Source organism: Chrysemys picta, chromosome 2 (assembly GCF_011386835.1).
Source record: "Chrysemys picta bellii isolate R12L10 chromosome 2, ASM1138683v2, whole genome shotgun sequence".
Lineage (NCBI taxonomy): Eukaryota > Metazoa > Chordata > Testudines > Emydidae > Chrysemys > Chrysemys picta.
This window is the reverse complement of record NC_088792.1, coordinates 203,793,497-203,817,570: the sequence shown is the minus strand read 5'-3', so window position 1 is coordinate 203,817,570 and position 24,074 is coordinate 203,793,497. Positions and strand designations below refer to the sequence as shown.

Here is a 24,074-nt window from a genome sequence, read left to right as displayed (position 1 = left end):
GTTGTTACTTCTTCTTGGTACTTCCTACAATGCACATGTATTCTCTGTAATTGTATTCTTTCAAAGTGTGTTATTTTAGTGTTTTGACTGGTCTATGCATTTCATAATTTTTATTTCTCTTATACTTAAATTTAATTCTTTGAGTAGTGAGTTCTAAAATGCCTAACCTGTCCTGGATGGAGTAATTATCCCTATCGTAGCTTTTAATATATATATATATTATATCTAGGTTTTTTTTGTTTGTTTCTATTGGTGGCACACATCTGCACTTACCTCGGTGCACATAAAAAAAAAAAATGTATTACGCACATGGAATCGAAAACATTAGAGGGAACATTGGTGGCAATACTGTGACCCCCTAAAATAACCTTGTGACCCTCCTCTGCAACTCTTTTGGGTCAGGACCCCCAATTTGAGAAATGAAAGGTTTCAGAGTAGCAGCCGTGTTAGTCTGTATCCGCAAAAAGAAGAACAGGAGGACTTGTGGCACCTTAGTCTCTAAGGTGCCACAAGTCCTCCTGTTCTTCAATTTGAGAAATGCCGATCTCCCCCGTGAAATCTGTATAGTATAGGGTAAAAGCATACGAAATACCAGATTTCTCTTGAGGAGACCAGATTTCTTGGTCCGTGATGTGTTTTTTAAGGCCGTGAATTTGGTAGGACCCTAGAGATAATGCTGCCCACTTCTTATTTACAATGTCACCTGAAAGTGAAAACAGGCATTTGCATGGCACTTTTGTAGCCAGCATGCAAGGTATTTACATGCCAGATATACTAAACATTCGTTTGCCCGTTCATGCTTTGGCCACCATTCCAGAGAATATGCTTCCATGCGGATGATGCTCATTTAAAAAAAAAAAAGCATTAATTAAATTTGTGACTGAACTCCTTGGCAGAGAATTGTAGGGCTCCTGCTGTTTTACCCTTATTATGCCATATATTTCATGTTATAGCCGTCTTCGATGATGACCTAGCACATATTGTTCATTTTAAGAACACTTGCACTACAGATTTGACAAAATGCAAAGAAGGTTCCAATGTGAGATTTCTAAAGATTGTGGACATTGCTCCACCCATCAAGACTGAGGTTAACAATTTTACCCTCTAGACCTTTTGCACACTGCTCAATTTCTATTTCATACACTTTATCCAGCAGTTTGCCTGCGACATCTGCTCTGTTGGGTGGACTGTATCCTGGTCTTAATGATTGAACCATGTTAATGAAGTGAGGGTTCTCAATCATATGGAAAGGAGATCTTGTTGCATAAAAAAGCGGGCGATTTTTTTCATCAGTTACCTCTTTTTGTAATCTGCTGGTTCTTATCACAAACTTATCTATAGTTGTTCCTGGATGATGGAGATTTTTTTTTTCTTTTAGCTACAGTGACGTACGTGATGTGACTGAAACACTATCATTGGCATATAACTCTGAAACTATAGAAAATGATGGTGATCTTGTAGTCTTGATTTTTATCCACCCTGGTGGGCAAATGGACCTGAACTAGTAGTCTGCAAGTTTCAGATTGCTTAGTGCTCCAAGCCTACAACTCTACACTATTGTTTATTTTATTTTATATTTATATATATATAAAAAATATAAAATATAAAAAATATAAAAATCTAAAAGGAAAAATAGAGGCAAGGTGGGTGAGGTAATATCTTTTATTGGACCAACTTCTGTTGATAAGAGAGACAAACTTTCACGCTTACACACAGCTCTTCAGGTCAACCTGTTACTACTTGGACTGATTTTTCAGAGGCCAAATTCATAATTTAATTCAGATGATTTAAAATAAAGGATGGTCTGTTTTGCCTTAAAGGCAATTTACCTCAATTTAAAAAAATCTTTACAGTTCACACTAAAATGCCCAGAAGACTTTATTTTTAAAAATGCCCATCCTAATGTCTTGAAATGATCCAGTGCGAAGGGGTTTTCCTGTTTAAAAATAGAGAAGTACTTCTTTAGGTACCAGTGCTGCAGTTTATATGTCATCCGAACCCTGTGACCTTGCTGAGTTCCATTGACTTTAATAGGGCCCTGCATGGGTACAGGGATCTACCCACGTAGTCAAGAGCAGAATTAGGGCCTTAGTGATAAACCTTCTAAATCCAGAAATTTTCTCAGATTTAGAGCGAAGAAATAAAATATTACAAAAAGAGCAAACACCTTCAGATGGGAATTTTTAATTTTATGTCTGAGAGAAACTGAAAATAGGCTTAGTACCTTTCTATTTTAATCAGGGCAACTAGGATCAATTTGGACCCAAAATTGCAAACGGCATAGTGGTGTAATAAATGTATGCTTTTGGACATTAGAATACTTTGTATTCCATCTGACATCCATTTTGAGATTAAAGACTAAATGTAGCATTATTAATTTTTGATAACTTTCTAAGAGTGATTTAGGAATTTGCAGGAATACGGTGAAATTTTCTTATTTGAAATTTTTTTGTCAAATCAGATTATTTATTATTGTATTGAAACTATGTACTGTAGGCTAATGTATCTGGATAAAATGACTTTTAATAAATGCTGGTAAGATTAAGAGCCAGGATTCATGGATCAGACCTTACTGTTGTCACAGAATTGCTTACTTTGAAAACCAAATTAGTTCCTGTCTAGAGTAAAAAGAAACTATTGTGCAGTTATATATTTTTCCTTCAACTGCTAATACAAATTTTCATAGTTGCTGGCCTAACATTTAATATTCGAGTTCCAACTTCTGACATGTAAGAGTTAAAATTCAAGGTGAGATTTTAAATGCTTGCAAACTCATCTGAAATAGTAGATAGTTTAGTGTTTATAGAAATGAGAATCCCTTATTAAAATATCCTGAATTTTTCTTTAAAAACAGATTTAATGGGACCATATCTGGGGGTCCCCAGATAATCTCCATACAAGAATATTAAAGGAACTGGTACATGAAATTGCAAGCCCAATAACAAGGGTTTTTAATTTATCTGTAAACTTGGTGGGTTGTACCCTGTGTTTGGAAAACTGCAAATATATCACCTATATTTAAGAAGGGCGGGAAGGGAGGCAGGGAAGTGATCTGGGAAACTGCAGGTCCATTGGTTTGACCTCAATTGTATGCAAGGTCTTAAAACAAATTTTGAAAGAGTAGTTATGGACATAGAGGTTAACGGAGTAAATATCTGCAATGACTGGAGATGGGTCGTTAGAGAGGGAAGGCCCCGAGTAACTACAGTGAATTCTTTCCTAGGTGTGTGTGTCTGATGGGTCTTGCTTATATGCTCAGGATCTCATTGCCATATTTGGGGTCAGGAAGGAATTTCCTCCCAGGGTCAGATTGACAGAGAACATGGGAGGTTTTTGCCTTCCTCTGCAGCCTGGGGCAGAGGTCACTTGCCATCTTGAAGCAGAGAAAACGGTGGATTCTTGTAACTTGAGGTCTTTAAATCAAGATTTGAGGACTTAAGTAACACAGCCCGAGGTTAAGGCCTACTGCAGGAGTGGGTGGGTGAGGTTCTGTAACTTGTGATGTTCAGGAGGTCAGACTAGATCAGTGGTTCTTAACCTTTACTGCAGCCTGCACCCCTTTGGTTCTCAAAATATGTTCTCGCACCCCTTATCAAAAATCGTTGAAGTAGGTCAGTTCTTTAAACCTAGATATATTTTTTGTTCGTATATTACAGTAATGGTTAAAAACACATAATGTTAATAAATACATAGGTTTGATTAAACAAAGTAGTTGTACTTACGTGCCTGTGCTTAATTTGTGTGTTTGATGATTTACCTTCTAAAAAAATCTGGCGCATCTCGCACCCCCAGGGGTGCGTGCACCCCAGTTGAAGAACCACTGGACTAGATGATCATGATGGTCCCTTCTGGCCTTAAAGTGTGTGTGTCTAAAATCATATTTTGATATGTTTATTTCCTTTTCCTTGTAGCACAGAGATACTCCTGAAAATAACCCAGATACTCCATTTGATTTCACACCTGAAAACTATAAGGTATGGAGAAAAGGGTATGTTAAGTATCCAAATCTGAATCTTAAATAAGTGTTGTAAACAATTTTTTTTTTTTTTTTTTTTACTAGAGAATAGAAGCGATAGTAAACAACTACCCAGAGGGACATAGATCAGCTGCTGTGATTCCAGTACTAGATCTGGCCCAGAGACAGAATGGATGGTTGCCCATATCAGCAATGAACAAGGTATTTAATCTGTTTTTTTAAAAGCATTACTGTTACTAGTTTTTGAGCTAAATCTTAGCTTTACTAATAGGACGAGAAAATTATAATTTCAATACTAAAATAAGTTAATTCAAGAATTTAAATTTGGCACAGGATCATGAGAATCCCAGAAATTCAGAAATTTCCCTGTAGGAGAATCCTGCCTCTGCACATGATGCTTGCTTAATACTAGAAACTCCAAAATTATCCGCAAAACAAAACTTCAGTGAACTTTATTCAGACTTGCTGTGACCTTTAATGAAGAAGGTTGAAGAAGAGGTGTGGGACTGTTCACTGCTGATGGGAAAGGAAAGAGGAACAAAGTACTGGTTAGACTCCCTTTCTTCAGCTGGGAGAGAATCCTATCTGTGGTGCAGCTGAATGTAATACTTTATCTGGAGGATGTGGGAGAAACTACTCTAGACCAGCATTTCTCAAATTGGGGTCCACGGACCCCTGGAGGTCCGCGAGGGTACTCCAGGGAGTCCGCAGGTCCCGCTGATCAACTCCTCCACTTCCCTCCCAGTACCTCCTGCATGCCAGGGAACAGCTGTTCAGCAGCGTGCAGGAGGTGCTCGGAGGGAGAGAGAGGAGCAGGGATGGGGTGCACTCGGGGGAGGGGGCAGAAAGAGGCAGGGAAGCGAAGGCGGGGGTGGGTAGAGGTGGGGCAGGGGTGTGGGGCCTTGGGGGAAGGGGTGGAGTGGAGGTGAGGATCTTGGGGGTTTGGGAAAAATTTAAAATAAAAATGGGGGTCTTCGGGTTGCTAAAGTTTGAGAACCGCAGCTCTAGACTATGTCTACACTATGAGCTAGGGGTATGATTGTCTTGCTTATGTTCAAATACTCATGCTAGCTCTTCTTGAGCAGCACAAGTATAAATAGCAGTGTAGCCACGGGAGCATGGGTAGTGGCAATGGTGGCCTGGCTGAGCCATGGTGAGTACATACCCACCAGTTGCAGGTGAGTTTTCACTGTGAACAAATGTCTAAATACATCTATAGACAAAGATTCTCACCCCTGTGCGAGAGAGGCTGGGGCAAGCTGGGTTCTGTGTGCTTTCTGTTGGACCATTGTCCAAATAGAACTGTTTCGTGGAACATTTCAATGAATTGGCATTCTCCAATGAAAAAATGTTCCTTTGGCAAATTTCTGACCCGATCTAATATTAATTATGTTCTTCTGAGGAGCGGTGTTGGTTGTCTTTAACAATCTTTCCCAGCACAGCTTCAGCTGAAGTAATGTAACGGAAATGTAGACATTTTCTTCATAAATAACCCAGAGTTTTGCTGGGAATAATGTAGCTGTTTCAACTCCTGTCTCCTCATATGCCCCTTTAAGAGGTAAAAAACACTTTCCAAAATGTCTCTGGGAGAGGAGTCATTTCAGAAAAAAACAATAAAACAAAAAAAACAGTCCTATGGCTTTGATAGGTGATCACCGTATTGCTTTAGTAGTTTTTACAATCTTCTCAGTCATGTTTGCCAAATGAAGTGACACTAAGCTGTTTTTATGCATGGAGGTCCTATAAGTCCTTTCTCACTTAGTTGATCATTTGTAGCACCCAGCTTAAAATGAGCTTTGCTGTAATACCGAGGCTCGGAAACAATATCATTCAATGATACAGTTATTTGTAGTCTGACCAAGTTCTCCAGTGCTTTCAATTTTCATTCCAGCAAAGAATTATTTTTGATGTTGTCACGCTGCCTGCAGTGACTTTGTGATAGTTGCTTTACACCAAAATTCACATCAATATTCAGGTTACTCCCAGTCCCAAAGACCGACTAGTTAATTTGCACCTTAGATCTCACACCAAAGACAATGCTTATAGCCAGTCCTGTAACAAACTAACTAAAGGTTTATTAACTAGGAAAAAAATGAGTTATTTACAGTGTTAAAGCAGGTATGCATACACACAGAAGTGAGTTAGATTTTGAAAGATAATAGAAACTTCTATAGTAAGCAGACTCTATCTTTTAGAGCTAACCCAGGAAAAACAGCTGGGCACTCCTTGCTTATGCTTAGAAATCCTCTACCCTCAGAGTTCAAGCACCATAGAAATAATACATTTTCTTTCACAGGCATTTTTATTCCCTTCCCCAGTGTTCAAGCTGTGATGGGATGAGGGCTTGGGCACACCTTCTTCAGGGCTCTGAGGGAAGCAGTCAACAAAGTCTTTTGTCCACAATGGCTTGTCTGATGTCTATAGACCTTCTTTTTTGGGGGAGAAGACACTTCTTCATGGGTGCAAACCAGTATTTCACACTTCGTGATATTTCTTTCCTGACTGGATTTACAGTTTCAGAACAAACATTTTTAGTTACAGAACAAATACTTAAGTATTACCTTATAGCATGGGTTACAGATATAAGTGAGAATAACATATGCAGCAATTTACAAATATTGCATGAAATCTAAACACTAAATGCATGTTTACAAGTCTAATACCTGTTTTAGCAATATTAACAGAAAGGTGTGTCAGACTGGTGTCTTGCTATGCACTGTTCAGTGAGGCCAGCTCAAATATGAATTATATACATTTCAACCTGTCACTTGTCAAGGATCTGAGAGTCATAGTGGTGATCTGTTATGGCTATCTTCAGAACACAAGAATGCAGAAGTAATTTTTGTATTTTTTCGTTTGTATACTACTACAGTGTTGTGAACCAGAATTAATGTAATTAGTGCTTTTGAAAATATTTCATTTAGCTGAAATTATTCCAGTAATGCCCTACAAAAATAAAAATTAGAAAAAAAATTTCTTCCCCATCCTATAGGTTGCTGAAGTTTTACAGATGCCTCCCATGAGAGTATATGAAGTAGCAACTTTCTATACAATGTATAATCGGAAGCCTGTTGGAAAATATCATATTCAGATCTGCACAACTACACCTTGCATGCTGAGAGACTCTGATGGCATACTAGAGGCCATTCAGAAGAAGCTTGGTATGATGCAAATTGATATTATGTTTTCTATAACTATTTGTGCTTTTACAGGCTTACAATATTTAACATTTCACCTATCCAACAAAAGCTTTCTAAACAAGGAATTGATATGGTGGTGACAATACAAAAAGAAAATATACTTAAATTCATAAGTTAATTCTTTGAAGTCTAAATTTGAAAAACGTTAGATTTGAAATAAAAAGAATAAGTATATTTAATAGCAGAATGAGATAAGTGTGATGGTTGGGGGGTAAACTATTGGCTAAGAGTGCCCATTGATGTTTTTATAGGCAATTTGTCAGATAATAAATCTGTCCTTTTTAGAAGTTATAAGGTGAATTTTGGGGACCTGAGAACATTCAGATTATCCCGTCCCCTTGAGGGTGAGGCATGTTCTCTTGTGTCAGTATCCTCAAACAACTGGAACAGGGGGTCTCAAATCAAGGTTGCTTTTTGTTTTTTTGTTTTGCTTATGTAGGAGACCATTTATTTTCTCTAATGTAGCTGTGAACCACATTTTTTTTCCCTCCAGTAATCCAAGTAAATGTTTTTGAACATACCTGAAATCAAGGACTGGTGTTGAAGGCAAGCCCTTGCTCAAAGTTCTGAGTAAAAATAACTGTTTCCAACTTAATAGGGATTTAAATGTGTTGATTTGATCCTTTATTTTTTTCTAGTAATGTATCTTAGAGCAAGACTACCAGACATACAACAGTCTACTCAGCTAGTCAGGTTCCCTTCAGCATATCTTTAATATTGCATATCTTAGATGCATATATTTAATATTGCAACACATGGATCAGTGTGTGGGGAAGAGACATTTGCTGTGAGTGTTACCCTAATCTTTGTTTAACTTAAATGGGATAATGGGAATGTAATTTATAAATCCTTAATAGTAAAGTAAATTTAGTAATTCCTGCCTGTATATGAGAGGCAGTGATGTGTGTCGCCCCCCTGCCCCCTTGTTTTTGTTTGGCAGGAGGGGAGGGAGAAGAGGGCAGCAGAAAGGAATATTAAGTCATGGGTTTGTGTCACAGGCTATGCTTATTAGAGGAAGCTCTTGGTACAAATCACTATAATTAAGGCAGTAAACAGTTTATTATAACCTTTTATTATGCATGCAGATTTCCAAAACATGCACTTTTTGGCTGAAATTTTCCATGCTTGGTCTCTGTCCAAAGGTGAATTTTTTTGAAAGTTTGAACAAAATCCCAGTATCCGTTTTAAAGGAGAGTAAAAAATGTTTTTTTCCAGTGTTAAAATTTTTTAAGTTCAAATTTTTTTTGATGTCTAAAGTTTAAATTGTGACAACACAGTACTCATTGAGAACTAATGCCTTTTCTTGGTTTGAAGGGAGTAGGAGGGGGGAAACTAAAGTTATTTGGGAAAAAACACTTCTAAATATGCTCCATGGGCATCTGCTAAGAATTTTAGCAGAGCCTAAAGAAGCCCCAAGCATTTGTGACCTCACAGTGCACATTCTCCCTCCATAGTCTAGTAGGAACAGGGACTGCCACTTTAATGCTTTCAGTGGGAAAACTGATGTGAGAGAGATTGTAAATGACTTGCTTTAACACCCAGTTCCATTCTCTAAAATAATTGTCTTAACATTAAGGACAAGAAAAAAACTGAAGCTGCGTAAAACATTTTTATTCCTCAATTTTAGGGTGTTTGTAATATTTCCTATATTCTACGATATTCCACAAATTCTAAGTTCTCATGAACAGTTGGGGGGTTTTCTGTAGCAAAGATAAGTAACCCCAAAATGTAAGAGAGAATTCTCTGCAACCAAACTAAAACACAGGAAAAGGGGTGAAATTAACACTCCATGCTGTGAACTTCAGTCTAATGGGGACCATTTTAGTAGTGCTGCTATTAAGCACAAGTGATTTCTTCCCCTCTTAATTGTTTTAAACAAGGACATTGAATTAAAAATAGCTACGATTTTAATATTAAGGTTGCACAGATAGGAAAATCTGGAAATCAGTGAAGTGATTGTCTAACATTGTTATTGTAACTGTTCACATTAGAACATTACACTTCTCAAACACTGCTATGTATATTACTTACTATAAATTACAGTACAAATGCCAGCAACGAAATAGCTGCTAAAAAGGGTAGCCAGTGCAGCCAGAAGGGCTCCCCCTTCAAACAATCAAAACAGCTAGGAATTGTAAAGTGTCCTGAAGGTAACTCCCACTAAAAACCTTTGGCTTGTTAAGTCGGGGAAGAAGGGTCGAAGGCTGTCCAGTTGGATGGTCTGTCTCCAGCCACAAGTGATCATATCGAAGCACTTGCAGCTCAAGAATCTCAACCAATCTTTGGTGTCAGTTTTTAAAACATAGGCAGTTTTTAAGGTACACAGCTCCCAAATAGTGAAGGACTTTACAGGTTAAAACCAATAACTAGAATTTCACCAGGAAACAAGTAGGAAGCCAGTGCAGTCTCCTGGAGTACACATGACTTCTTCCAGTTGTTTTGCCTTATAATATGTGGTGCTTTTGCATATGTACACACAATATCATGAATGCTTCTTGATAAATAATAAAACTTTTGACAGGCTTGCTATAATGTCCCTGAATATATGCTATATGCTTTTAGGACTAGTGTAGCTGAATTTAACATAACTGCTACGCAGACTGTTTTCATTATCCTGGTATGGAATATAATCTTTGTAATACTTAGTAATTTTGGATCTTTTAATATTTAAAAAAGTTAGTTCCTTAAATATTGACTCAGAGTCTACCTGGCTGATATAATTGTGTGGATCTGACATTAAGATGACATTCCTTGTTTGTAACCTATCAAAATGGAATTTGTTGGGATAAAATATGGTATGGAGTGCTCTTTGTAGTCCCCTGGGAGCCACATGAAAAAGTATTTCATGAAGCTGTTCCAGGGAGTATAGTTTGAAATGAAATACATTTCACTGCTACAGCTGTCCTTACAGAAATTGACCATATTCACAAAATTGTGATCTCTTTTGTTTCTTCCCAACTGCTGCTATTCATCCAATTTTATTTGCATAGTTTCTTTGTAATAATTATTAACCCATTGATAATTTATGCCCAATACTGATCCTTTTTAAATTAATGACAGTATTCTAATTGACCTAGCACTGGTTATGCATATCAACAGCACTACTTAGGGAATTTAAGTTAAGCTCATGCACAACTCTTAGCAGGATTGGGGCCTTAATGCCTGAATCTACAAGGTTCTGACCACCATGCTGCTGTAATATATAATTCCTTTTTAAGTTACTTCTCCTATTGCATTGTTTCCTAAAAATAGAATAGTAGTCTACAATTAATAATACCTATAATTGGTTTAGAAAATGTTTTTATGAAATAGAAAGCAGGTCTGTAAATCAGTTTTTTAAATGTATCTGAGGGGTTTCAGTTTATGAAGCTTTTTTTTACTTCATGGGAAGCGTCTTGGAGCTGTTTAAGTGTTGACATTAGGAAAATGGTCCAAATCATGTAAAAATAAGATACAAATGTTTTACAACATGAAGTGAAATAACAGTAATAGATTAGCTGTGAAATAGTTAAGATTTTGCTTTAAACATATTATATAATCACCACTTAACCTAATATTCCTTATTACTGTAGGTATACAAGTTGGAGAAACAACACCTGATAAACTTTTCACACTGGTAGAAGTTGAATGTTTAGGCGCTTGCGTAAATGCACCGATGGTGCAAATAAATGATAATTATTATGTAAGTATTTCATTCTGTTTGAAAGATACGTTTTGTTTAACTGGTATGTTAATTATTACACTAAATGATTGTCATTGTTTTAGATTATGAAATTCTAGTAGTTCAATATAAGTTATTAATTGACCTACTAATCTGATAGTTTATATTGCTATGCTGTGGGTGGCTTGTCTCTCAAAATGATATTGGAACAGGACTTCCCTAGGCTTAATTATCAATGTAAAGAGAAGCTCTCATTTTTTGGGAGAGGGACAGTTCATGAGCTGGAACATCTTCTAGATATCCTCTACATGAAAATACACATCAATACACTGTGATGTAGGTAAAGTTCCTGAGACCAGTGGAATTTTTTTTAATGTTCACATATTTTCATAAAAGGATCATGAAGAAAGAGAATTAAAATATATATAGAAATACATTTTGGGGTATCCAGGCATTAGAACTAGGGCACTTTCATAGATACCTTTTAGTTGAAGGAGGATTTGGTTCTCTCTGGGATTATTATTTATTTAAAAAAAAACAACAACTATCAAATCCTTTTTCAGTTTTTGAAGGTCTTTCACTCTGAGTGATATTCTCCTCGGATAGTTTTTTTTTTTTTTTTTTTTTTTTTATAATAATCAATTAAGGGAAACAAACATATTTTGGAGTGGTAGCAGCTTCAGCAAATTCAGTTTCCATTAGAGATTTTTTTCCCCTTTTTTTTTTTTTGTGTGTGAGCCCTCCCCTTTACCCCTTCCCTTCCTCCCTCTCATGTTGATAATGATGTTGAAAATATTATTATGAGTTCGGTGAACATGGTATACTTTTTCTAGCCATTTTTAAGTAAATCAGACAAGGGTTCGTAAGTTATGTGACATCAAAAATATCAAGACTCCAAGAAGTCTTGGGTTGTTTGTTTGTTACTAGAAAGCATAAAAATGGAAGAGGAGAGAGAGAAAACATAACATTGGATTAATCTAGTCCTAGTGAACAAGGTCAAAGTTTAGGTGTTTGAACTGTAATTTAAAGTTATGAATATTTTAAACAAGAATTTCAGAATAGCAATTTGGCTTTGGGCTTAAAACAGGGAATCAAGTGACTGCTGGAGATGTGAGTTTTCATTTATTTTAAAATGTCTCTAAGCCTTTTTCTTGCATAGATGGGCCTCAGTGGAAATTGATCATTAGGGAGGCTTGTCAGTGGAGAACAGAAAAGTTTTCTACCAAAACTGAAGTTTAGAGGAACTAAGTAAGTAAACTTCCCCAAAAACAAACCCTTCCCTCCCCACGAAAATCTGTATGGGTCCATCATATTTAAAAAATTGATATGACACTTTAGACAGTCCTAGTTTGAAAACAATAACTGGAAGGAATTTATAATTAAGCTTATTGGATTCATGAAGTCAAGATTCAGTGCACATCAAATTTCTGCACTTTACAGTCAAATTTTAAGTTAAAGTTGAAATAAGAATCTCTGTTAGGTTACTTAGGGGCTTAGCTGGAAGCTAAGCAGTGTGCTGATGACTTTAGTTCAGATACTGTGCCCCAGTGTACCCACCAGCACACATTTCTACACAGATATGATGCCCAAGAGTAGGGTACTCCTGGGCATCATGTTGGTGATGCGCTTTCCAAACAGATATGCTGATGAGACTAAGGCCTGGTCTACACTAACCCCCCAATTCGAACTAAGGTACGCAACTTCAGCTACGTGAATAACGTAGCTGAAGTCGACGTATCTTAGTTCGAACTTACCACGGTCCAGACGCGGCAGCAGGCTCCCCCGTCGACTCCGCATACTCCTTGCGCTGAGCAGGGTTACCGGAGTCGACGGGGAGCACTTCTGGTTTCGATTTATTGCGTCCAGACAAGACGCGATAAATCGAACCCAGAAGTTCAATTGCCAGCCACTGAACCAGTGTGTAAGTATAGACAAGCCCTAAGGCATGATAGAGTGATGCATCTTCCCCAGATATATGAAAGATAGAAAAGCCTCCAAAGGCACTCAAGCACACCAAAGTACTTTGGTATGTACTTTGGGGACCAAGTATTTGAGATACTGACGTGGCTCTAGGTGCTTGGACCCCTGATCTAAGAATGTCTGCAGGAGAGGAGCCGTGCAGCTGTAGATCAGTGTAACCCAGAATGCTTTTCATAGCTTGCTGTACAAAAAGACACTTGAAGAGTCCTAGGCCTGTCCAGTGTGCATTATATGTGATGAAGGGAGCTAATCACTCATTCCAAGTTCTTAAGTCTGTGGCCTAATCTAGTATGCTTTCTAAGACACTTAGGGCAGATTTCATAGAAAAGTACTAGAGCTAGACCATACCCTTGTGCACTTTACTATAGGATAGAGGGAGCTAAGCTCCAAACCTTAAATGGCATTCTCCTTGTCTACCTCAATTGAGTCACATTACAGCTATTTCCCACTATGTCTTAAAAAATTCCCAGACAAAAGTCTTCATTAAATTGGGGTTAAGGGTGAAAATACGTATCAGTGATTCAATTGCTTAAAAAGTTTTGCAGGAATATTGGTGATATCAAACACCAAACATTTATAAAACTAGGCCATTCCAAGTTAAGGTTACAAAAAACATCCAAGCCTCTTTAACCCTGCCCTGTACTGATGGAAGCCTCGGATCTTCCCTTCTTTATTTTTGAATCAAGGCCTTTTTCATAGGGGCTTTGAGCAGTTTGTTGTCTGACTACAGAAATCTTAAAGAAATCCCTGTATTTATACAGTTTATGGTTTGAATATCAAAAATATGCAACATAGCATTGTTTTTAGTATCAGATGTTGTAATTATGAAGCCAGTTGTAAGTGTACACAGTAACTCCTCACTTAACGTTGTAGTTATGTTCCTGAAAAATGAAACTTTAAGCGAAATGATGTTAAGTGAATCCCATTTCTCCAAAAGAATTAATGTAAATGAGGGGGTTAGGTTCCAGGGAAATTTTTTTCACCAGACAAAAGACACTCTCTCACTCACCCCCCCCCCCACCCCCACCTCCAATAAGTTTTAAACAAACAGTTTTAAACAAACTGGTATGCAGCGATGATGATTGTGAAGCTTGGTTGAGGTGGAGGAATTAGGGTGGGCTATTTCCCTTACTGCTAAATGATGAACTAGCAATTGGCTGAGCCCTCAAGGGTTAACTCTCTCACTCTACAAGGCAGCAGGAATGGAGGGAGATACGCGCATTTCTCCTTTAAGTACACTGCCTTGTTAATTAGATCAGCTTGCTGAGAGGGCAGTTGCTGCAAGCTCCCTCTGTGGCGTCCCCCCCCCCCATCTCTATGGAAGATAGGGTAAGCAGGATGCAGGGGGACACCCTGACATTAGCCCCCCCGCTTCCCTCCCCTCCCCCCCCCCCCCCCCCCCGCACACACAGCAAGCAGGAGTCTCGGGGAACAGCTCCAAGGCAGAGGGCAGGAGTAGCACATGGCGGCGGCGGCGGGGTGGGGGGAGAGGGACAGCTGCAGTTGCTAGCCTGCTGGGCAGCTGCTGCACAGGGAACTTAGGGGAGGGTGGAGCTGATAGGGGGACTGCCGGTCCACCCTGGTTCGAAGCCCCCACCAGCTAGCTGCAAGGGGGCTGCTCTTCCTGCAAGCAGTAGACAAAGCAGGCAGCTGCCAAACGACGTTAGAAGGGAGCATTACACAACTTTAAACAAGCATGTTCCCTAATTGATCGGCAACGTAACAACATTAACCGGGATGACTTTAAGTGAGGAGTCACCACACTAACATTGTGCGCTCTCCAAACAAGTAAATTGAGTAATTCCTGCCTGTATATGAGAGGCAGTGATGTGTGTCTCCCCCATCCCCTTGTTTTTGTTTGGCAGGAAGGGAGGGAGAAGAGGGCAGCAGAAAGGAATATTAAGTCATGGGTTTGTGTCACAGGCTATGCTTATTAGAGGAAGCTCTTGGTACAAACCACACAAATGGTTGCCTATGCTATAATCAGGTTGCCCCCCCGCCTTCTTCCTTGAGTCTGGTCTCTGAAATGGCTGGACATTTCTCTTGGAGAAGTCCGCTTCCATGAACTCTTCTGTGAGTTTGACTGCTGCCTCCAGATTCAAATGCATGTGTTTTCAAAGCAGCTCTGGAGAAATTTTTCTAATATTATGGCTGTTGCTATTTTCCTCCACACCTTGAATATCTGGCCTTAGCCAGCAGGGAGCCCAGTCAGTTAACTTGCAGAAAGGCTAAGTGCCATACTCCATAAGACCACCTAGTGGCACAAAATCTGTATTTTTCTGCCAAAAGGCCTACCCTGTCCATGATGACAGCCTTTACCACAGCATAGTTGTGGGTCTGCTCCTTGCACAGGGCCATATAGGCTGCCTAGGCTTCACCTGATAAATAGGCTGCCACTCAGAAGACCTATGATCCCGTATCCCATCTGGCTCCTGTTGCTTCCCTCTCAAAAGTCACTAAAAATGTGTCCGGGTCATCCACTGGGCCCATTTTGCACAGGGTAACCCCCAGAAACTACTGCTGTTCAGTCACAGGATTCACCAGGTTCTGTATTGCAGGCTGTTCAGCTGCTCAGCCTGCTATGCAGGGAGAAACTGCTTTTCCATTTGATGGGATTGCTGGAACGAGTGCATGGTCTCTTGTTTCTCCTTTAGTTGCTCTACCAACCATTGCAGACTCTTCTCCATTGCCCTGATGCTGAATCCTCGCACTGGCTCCCTGCCTGGTCCTCTGCCACCATGGATGGGGGAATCACAAACCTGGATAAGCGCCCACATGTAACAGGGCATACTCTGCTCCTGCCTTCTAATACCACAGAAACTATTCCAACTTCACTGGTTGTGTATTCACACCATGCCGTTTATGTTCCCTTCACCAACACCTCTATAGCCCCTTGCAGCAGTGCTATTTACAGTGCGGTTTCCTGTGCTCTCAGCCCTTTCCCCAGGGCTTGAGAGATTTCTGAGACACTGGACTCAGCTAGCTCTCACTCAGCTCTCCCCTTCACTTCCTTCCTGTGTCCTTTTTATCAGTCTTGAGCTGATGGGCTAATTGGCTCTTTAGCTCACCCAGCCCCTCCACTGACCTGATCAGGTAATTAACTTTAATTACCCCCATACCATTAAGCCTTCTCTGGGACAACTAATTGGTGTCAGAGTGATCAGAGTGCTGGCTCGCATGGTAGCTCCTAGTACTCAAACACAGCCCCTTTTAAAACGTGGCCATTATGAGCTAGTTCAGAAACATAAATGGCTTAAAATCAGTTCATTTTAACTAACAATTGCTTGTGTAACACAGCTAACAGTGATATTTGAAGTTTTATGACATTCTAATCTTTTAGGTTTGTTAATTCTTCTTTAAACTTGGATGCATATATTAACTGATAGGATCATAGTTACCTGTGCTGAAATCAAAACTGAGTGAAGAATTTGGTTAAAAGCTAAAAACTGTTATTTTGAGGAATTGTGGATACTACTTTTGATTCAATTGCTTATAGATTTTGTTTAAATTTTCTTTTAATAGCATGGTCTCTTTCATTTTACAGGAAGATCTGACATCAAAAGATATTGAAGACATAATTGATGAACTAAAGGCTGGCAGAGTTCCCAAACCTGGCCCAAGGTAAATTGTATTTGTATAATACTGGGGTGAGTAATGAGAGAGAAAATCCATTTGGAAGGGAAGCTATTTTTAATGTTGGCGACTAGTTCTTGGAAAAGTTACTGGATTGATTACTCTAGAACTGAAGGCATTAATTCACTGAACTGCACAGGCATTACAGGCTTTTCCACATTGACCTGCTTTATGCGTAAACCTGAACCTGGAGAGGCTGTGTGTGGAGGTGAGAGGAAAGCTTCATGTCCAGAACTCTTCGGTCCCTGGCCTGTTTGAGACTACCAATGAAAGTGCCAATTGAGGAGCTGGTGGGTCTGAAGTGGCTACATGCCTGATAGGAACTGGAATGTGATCACAAACTTTTTTTTGCATAAATCACCCAAAACACTACTAGCTAGTAGACTTTTGATCCCTACAAACCTATGCTGGATTTGACGCTTGTGAGAGACTGACTTCTTTTTTGCTTTTCCTTTTTAATTCCCACTGTTCCTGCACAATTTCATACGCATAGGAAGATATATGAATGGGGGAGCTAATTGATGCTGAACAATATCATGATGTATAATCACTTGAACATGCATTCCTGTGCAGTGCTGTGGCCAAAAGGCTAATACAATCCTTGTTGGATGCATAAACGGGAATCTCAAATTAGTAGGTTATTTTACCTCTGTATTTGGTGTGACCACTCCTGGAATATTGTGTCGAGTTCTGGTGTCCACAGTTCAAGAAGGATGCAGATAAATCGGAGAGGGTTCAGAGAAGAGCCATGAGAATGATTAAAGGGTTAGAAAACATCCCTTATAGTGATGGACTCAAAACACTTCTTAACATACTTTGATAAGCTAAATAGATTAACTCAATTATAATCTGTAAATACCTATATGGGGAACAAATATTTGATAATGGGCTCTTCTGTCTAGTAGAGAAAGGTATAACATCCAGTGGTTGGAAGTTGAATCTAGACAAATTCAGACTGGAAATACATTTTTAACAGTGAGGGTAATTAACAATGGGAGCAATTTACCAACAGTTATGGTGGATTCTTCAACATAGGCAGTTTTTACATCAAGATTGTATGTTTTTCTAAAAAATATGCTTTAAGAATTTGGGGAAGTTCTATGGCCCGTGCTATACAAAGAGATCAGACAAAATGATGATAATGGTCAATTCTGGCTTTGGAATATATGAATCTAAGATGGATCTGAAACAAATAATCAGATGTTGCCGTTGCTGGAGTAAAAAAGCCATTGGCTCCTGGGTTTTTTGTTAAGCATATAGATTTAATTTTTGTATCTATGAAGTATTTTGGTTATCAAGTTCCATATTTGACATTCTACTTGAATACCTTCGTTTTACCACTAGTATTTTTACAGATATTCTGTTGTTCCTCCTCCCATTTCTCTCTGCTCATCCTTCAGAGAAACAGGAAAAATGGCAGCCCAAAGATTGAGTTAGAGTTGTCATTCATGGGTAGAAGATGATTGCTGTAATACTAAGTATTGATGAACAAATCTGATTGCTCTTTATCTTTTCAGAAGTGGACGCTTTTCTTGTGAGCCAGCTGGTGGTCTTACTTCTCTGACTGAACCACCCAAAGGACCTGGATTTGGAGTTCGAGCAGACCTCTAAGCATTTATATAATAAATTATAAAAACATATTTTGTCTGAAAATAAAATACCGTTAACCTCATTAAAATGGCTTTAATTATGTTTTTTTTTTAAATTGAGAATAGTAGCACCATTTAAGCATATAAAGATCATTAATGATCTGGAGGATGGCGTGGACTGCACTCTCAGCAAGTTTGCAGATGACATTAAACTGGGAGGAGTGGTAGATACGCTGGAGGGTAGGGATAGGATACAGAGAGACCTAGGATACAGAGGGACCTAGACAAATAAGAGGGATTGGGCCAAAAGAAATATGATGAGGTTCAACAAGGACAAGTGCAGAGTCCTGCACTTAGGACAGAAGAATCCCATTCACTGTTACAGACTAGGGACTGAGTGGCTAGGCAGCAGTTCTGCAGAAAAGGACCTAGGGGTTACAGTGGATGAGAAGCTGGATATGAGTCAACAGTGTGACCTTGTTGCCAAGAAGGCTAACGACATTTTGAGCTGTATAAGTAGGGGCATTGCCAGCAGATCGAGGGACGTGATCATTCCCCTCTAGTCGACATTGGTAAGGCCTCACGTGGAGAACAGTTTTGGGCCCCACGCTACAAGAAGGATGTGGAAAAATTGGAAGAGTCCAGCGGAGGGCAACAAAAATGATTAGGCGGCTGGAGCACATTACTTATGAGGAGAGGCTGAGGGAACTGGGATTGTTTCTTCTGCAGAAGAGAAGAATGAGGGGGGATTTGATAGCTGCTTTCAACTACCTGAAAGGGGATTCCAAAGAGGATGGATCTAGACTGTTCTCCGTGGTACCAGATGACAGAACAAGGAGTAATGGTCTCAAGTTGCAGTGGGGAAGGTTTAGCTTGGATATTTGGAAAAACTTTTTCACTAGGAGGGTGGTGAAGCACTGGAATGGGTTACCTAGGGAGGTGGTGGAATCTCCTTCCTTAGAGGTTTTTAAGGTCAGGCTTGACAAAAGCCCTGGCTGGGATGATTTAGTTGGGATTAGGTCTTGCTTTGAGCAGGGGGTTGGACTAGATGACCTCCTGAGGTCCCTTCCAACCCTGATATTCTGTGCCACAGCAAGAAAAATAATTAGTGCAAAGTGCAAAAAAACAAAAAACAAAAAAATCTGTAGATTGCCAAACTTCCCCCATTTGTAAAGGTGTATGTGAAACGTTGCCTTGCCCTCACCAAAATCTTTGGGTGAAAACCTTGCTTTCAGTTTTATGAGCACAAAAAGGACAAAATAGTAAACTATCTTATCTGCTGAAGACGCTGTCCTGCTATTGAGGGCGTTCAGCACATAGAAGTATGTATATCTAGATATAATTACTTTTAAGGCATTATGACCAATATGATTACATTTGGGGAGCAGGGTTTAGGGGAAGAATGAAAAGTACATTATAATTGGCTGATACCCCTGACATGCTATCACCACTCAACAATAAACTTAATATTGTAGGGAAGAATAAAAGGGAAAAAATAAGGAAATAAGTAGCAGATTTACCTCTAACAATCCTGTCACAATCAATTAAGTTTGAGCAGGAAAGATGTGGAAGAAGATCCTTTTGGTACAATCGATCCCACTCCCCAACAATAAGACTTCAATGAATGCTGGGAGGCGATATGACTGCTCTCTATAAATACATTGGGGTGTAAATGGCAGGGAGGGAGAAGAGCTATGTAAGCTAAAGGACAGTGCTGGCACAAGTGAGTATAAATTGGCTATGGATAAATTTAGGCTGGAAATTAGGTGTCTAACTATCAAAGGACTGAGCTTCTGAAACAGTCTTCTGGTGGAGAGAGGGAACAAACCTAGCTAGTTTTAAAATAGAGCTTGATAAATTTATGGATCAGATGATATGGTGGGGTTTCCTGCAATAGCAGTGGCCTGGATTGTATATCAAGAGGAGGTCCTTTTTAGTCTTATACTTCTATATGGTAACAAGAAAGACAACAAAAACTTGACTGACTAGGTCTTTAACAGGAGCATTCAGGGATTTCTCTATTCTCAGCGGAGAAAGCAAACAAAAACCCTGAGAGCTGAGGGCACTGATGGACTATACCACTGGTTGCAAGGTTGGAATCTTCCATCTGCTGAATAGGGGGAGAGAGGAGTACATCCCTTCAGAACCCTTCCGCTTTGGGAGTTCAGGACCATCTTCAACTGAGTTAAGAATCCTTTGAAAATATTTATAAAGAAAAACATCTCCATGCAATGAAATATCCAGTGTGCACTCTTTTAAACACTTATCTGTAAAATTTCCAATCGAATATTGCAGAATTGCATAAGAACCATGAAGAGAAACTGACTAGTAACAAAAGAGAAACAGGCATCCAGTTTCATTGGTTGGGTCAAGAGCAATTCAAAACCTAAGCAAACAGTCTAAAAAAAGAAAATTAAGATTTTTTTCAAATTCATTTAGAGTAATCTGTTGGGGGTGGTAGCATAACTAAACTATAAGCAATCCATTTAATAAAACATGTAGGGATTTGAAGCTACTTGGCTTTGTGTTCACATAATCCCCAAGAGGTAGTGAAAGTATAGGGGAACTTTGCCCACATAAAAAAAATCTTTAACTCTTGGTATATCTTTAACTCTTATACTATTGTAGAAGATGAAGAACCATTACAATTTTTAATGTTTGTTTGACTTAATGCACTTCACTGAGCTTGGATAGTGAAACTAAATTGTCAGATTCATTTTCTCTTTATAGTTAAATTCACTGTCCAGTTCTGCACTACCGGTACCATCATACAGTTTTCATTTATTTTCAAATGTATCAGTCCATTTCTGTTTTAATTTTGTAATTCTTCAGGCCAAACACAAATAATTTAAAAATTTTATCTTCACATTAATTGATCTTATAAAATTAGACCAATTTATTAATTAAACAAGCTGTTCTTAAACTGTGGTCCAGGAACTAGTGCTCTGGAGAGCAAAGACCTGGCAGGTAATCTGGAGTTGGCTCTTTTCAGGTGCTTCCATCTCTGTCCAGAATCCACACATTATTGTTACTCTCATCTTCCTTCCTGTTGTCAGACACACATTTGTGTCACCTGAAATTACACTGTTGTGAAAAGCTTACAGGGATAACGTCTTGGGCTTGTAAAGTACTTCTCCCAATACAGCACTTATCCTGATTGGGGCCTTTGGGTGCTCCTAGTAGATAGATACAGTAGATAAATAATAAGAGCAGCCTGGATGCCAAGAAAAGCAGCTGGAACTGAGGAAGAGCTAGCCTAGCTCCTTTAGTGAGGATTGTTGATACATAAGAGGAAAAGAGTGGGAGTGAGTATCTAGGGAAGAAAGGAGAGCCTATGTGCCAGTATGGCAGGAGAGTAGGTGGAGGAAAGGATCAGCTGGCTGGGAAGCATGTCCCACAAAAAAGTGGCCGGGAACTAGGTGCAAAGAAAGGAAGAGGACAAGTTTCAGAAAGGGGTAATAACATACAAAAGTAAAAATAGATTTTTTTCCCCACAAAAGCCAAAACATCCCATTAAAAGATAGCTAAAATTACATACATTTTGTTTCCTTTAACAAATTGTTATAGTTAGCACTGTGATGTTATGCTGTTGCATTTGGCCAGATAAGTGTTCAGCATGATCATTAAGGGAAGGGGAGATTAATTATGAAGCAGTCTCACAATAAAAATGTGATCTGCACAAAGGAAAAAGATTGAGAACTCCAGAATTGCTTTAACCCATGCACATAAACAACTATTTCAAATGGAGACAAATTAAGACAACTTTTGAAATATTTCCTGAAGTCAATCTTTTATAGTCCTCAGCTTTCTAAAAAATGCAAAAAGCTGAGCCAAAAATTGCTAAATATCATAGTACATAGTTTATTTTACCAGATTTCCCTACATTTATATTCCTAATTAATGTTGAAAAGTTTCTACTTTTGTTAGCTTACAAAAAAGCAAGTGTCCTCATTCCCTACAGCTGTCTCAAATATAGTATACTTCTATTGATCTAAAGTAAAATATAGGTTTTATTGAACTATATATGAAATTTAATAATACAGTAGAACCACAGAACTACAAACACCTCAGGAATGGAGATTGCTTGTAACTCTGAAGTGTTCGTAACTGAACAAAACGTGGTAGTTCTTTCAAAAGTTTACAACTGAACATTGACTTAATACAGCTTTGAAACTTTACTATGCAGAAGAAAAATGCCCCAATCATGATAAGTGCCACATTGGGAAAAGTACTTTACAAGCTGCTTTCCCTTTATTTTTTTAGTAATTTACATTTAACACAATAGTGTACTGTATTTGCTTTTTTATTTTATTTATTGTCTTTGCTGCTGCCTGATTGTGTACTTCCAGTTCCAAATGAGGTGTGTGGTTGACTGGTCAGCTGGTAACTGGTGTTCGTAACTGAGGTTCTACAGTACCATCAGATGTGCCCATATTTAATTATTACATTGTTTATTTTATACCATCCCAGCACTTTGTTTTCATTATGCTGCAGAGTATTATCTTTAGGTTTCAGAATTTACAATCCATTAAGATAAAGTAGGCAGTTTACACCTCTCAAAGGTATTGTTTCATGCTTTTTGTAAATTCTAGTGCATTCGCATACACTTGGTTCACATTTCAAACATTTCTTTTCAACCATAACAGAAACTAGGTACATGTATTTTAACAAAAGGCTAGATCCTGGAGCACACTTCAGTGGTAAAGGGTGAATTCCATAACCATTAAATACAGGGGCTCTGGCTACTACTAATGCTGACACAAGTCTTAATTGATCATTGCAGAAAGTTCCTGCTTGTGTACATATGGCAAAGTGCATGATGCTAGACTTTCAAAAAAACAAGCCCAAGAATGACTAGAGAGGATCTCCAGGCCTATCAAACACTGACATTAAAGGGATCTTCATCCCCACTAATTCTGGGTAAAACTGTGCATGCTCACTTTTACAATGGTTAATGAAACCACAGACTACATAAATACAGAGACATGCTACTTTGACTGTAACTAATCAACTGGTACAAGTCAATGGTGGAGCGTGCTTTTGCGCAACTGAAAGCAAAACTGAAATGGCTGTTAACCTGCAGTAACAGTTTAGTGACTAATGTAGCCATTATAATATCTGCCTGAATACAGTAGACACTCCTTGGTAGCAACATATAGGTGCTCTTTTGCTATGTTGCGCCTAAGCACCTGTTGCTGTTATAGTGTTGGCTGACCAAAAGCATATGAAGAGTTAAGTGTGTTTTGGAAAGTGGGGGGTCAGCCAGGTTGTGGTGGGAAGAAATTGTAGGGTAGGGGAGAATGGGGCAGGGGAGCCCCCATTCAGCAAAATGAGTGCCAGGAACAGGCTGATGATGCTCCAGGTGGCAGCTTCATGCTCCACACTGGCAAGGGAGGGATGGCTGGGGAGGGTACCATGCACAGCCTGCATGGAGGGGGGAAATGCAGTGAAGATGGGAGAGGGGAAGGGGACAGGTAAATGCCCTGAGGAGTGCAGTCCCCTGATCCCCATTGCAAAATAAAATTTTGGAAATGGGGGAAAAATAAGAAATAAAATTAACGGGAATCTCCACTAGATTTCTAGTAATGTATTTAATGTCCAGCAATGGTCATGATAAGCAGTGTTTTCCCACAACTTTCATAGTTTGTGTTATCTGTACATCACTTTGCCAGCAAAATATGCCTAGAGCGGTTTCCATGCACTGAATTACAAGGCAAAGCTAAATGCCACTTCATCTAAATATGAGCAGAATGCTAGTTAAGTTCCCTGCCTGGCATATATGCCACTATAGCTACATTGTAATATATAAAATGCACTATGCTTTTGCTGTAGTGCCCAACATGTGATTTGCAATAAAGTTCTTATTTTTTGCCTTTTTTTATATTGCAGTTTGTAATTTTCCCCCACTGCTATTTTGAGTTCACCCATCTGATAGAGCTGAAGCTGATGCTGCACGTGCCAAGCTGAACATTTTTATCTTAACCAGGAGCAGTGGTTCATGTACCTGCCAGCACAGGATGCTTCAAGGGGAATGT

General features: G+C 39.0%; 1 protein-coding gene across 5 annotated transcripts in view; it reads left to right on the top strand.

Moving 5' to 3' along the window:
- The window catches only part of NDUFV2 (NADH:ubiquinone oxidoreductase core subunit V2), a 32,304-nt gene extending 14,176 nt beyond the window's left edge, over positions 1-18,128 (top strand). For 3 of the 5 annotated variants that reach the window (XM_005282645.5, XM_042843311.2, XM_042843306.2), the window contains exons 3-8: positions 3,912-3,974; positions 4,061-4,177; positions 6,969-7,137; positions 10,749-10,858; positions 16,362-16,438; positions 17,968-18,128. In XM_005282645.5, the coding sequence (XP_005282702.1) occupies positions 3,912-3,974; positions 4,061-4,177; positions 6,969-7,137; positions 10,749-10,858; positions 16,362-16,438; positions 17,968-18,061 (630 nt within the window). In that variant the 3' untranslated portion in view covers positions 18,062-18,128. Of the gene's footprint in view, positions 1-3,911; positions 3,975-4,060; positions 4,178-6,968; positions 7,138-10,748; positions 10,859-16,361; positions 16,439-16,943; positions 17,084-17,967 lie in introns of all 5 variants that reach the window. The other 2 variants (XR_010597993.1, XR_006172820.2) reach the window with 1 other exon arrangement.
- Positions 18,129-24,074: the final 5,946 nt, after the last annotated feature.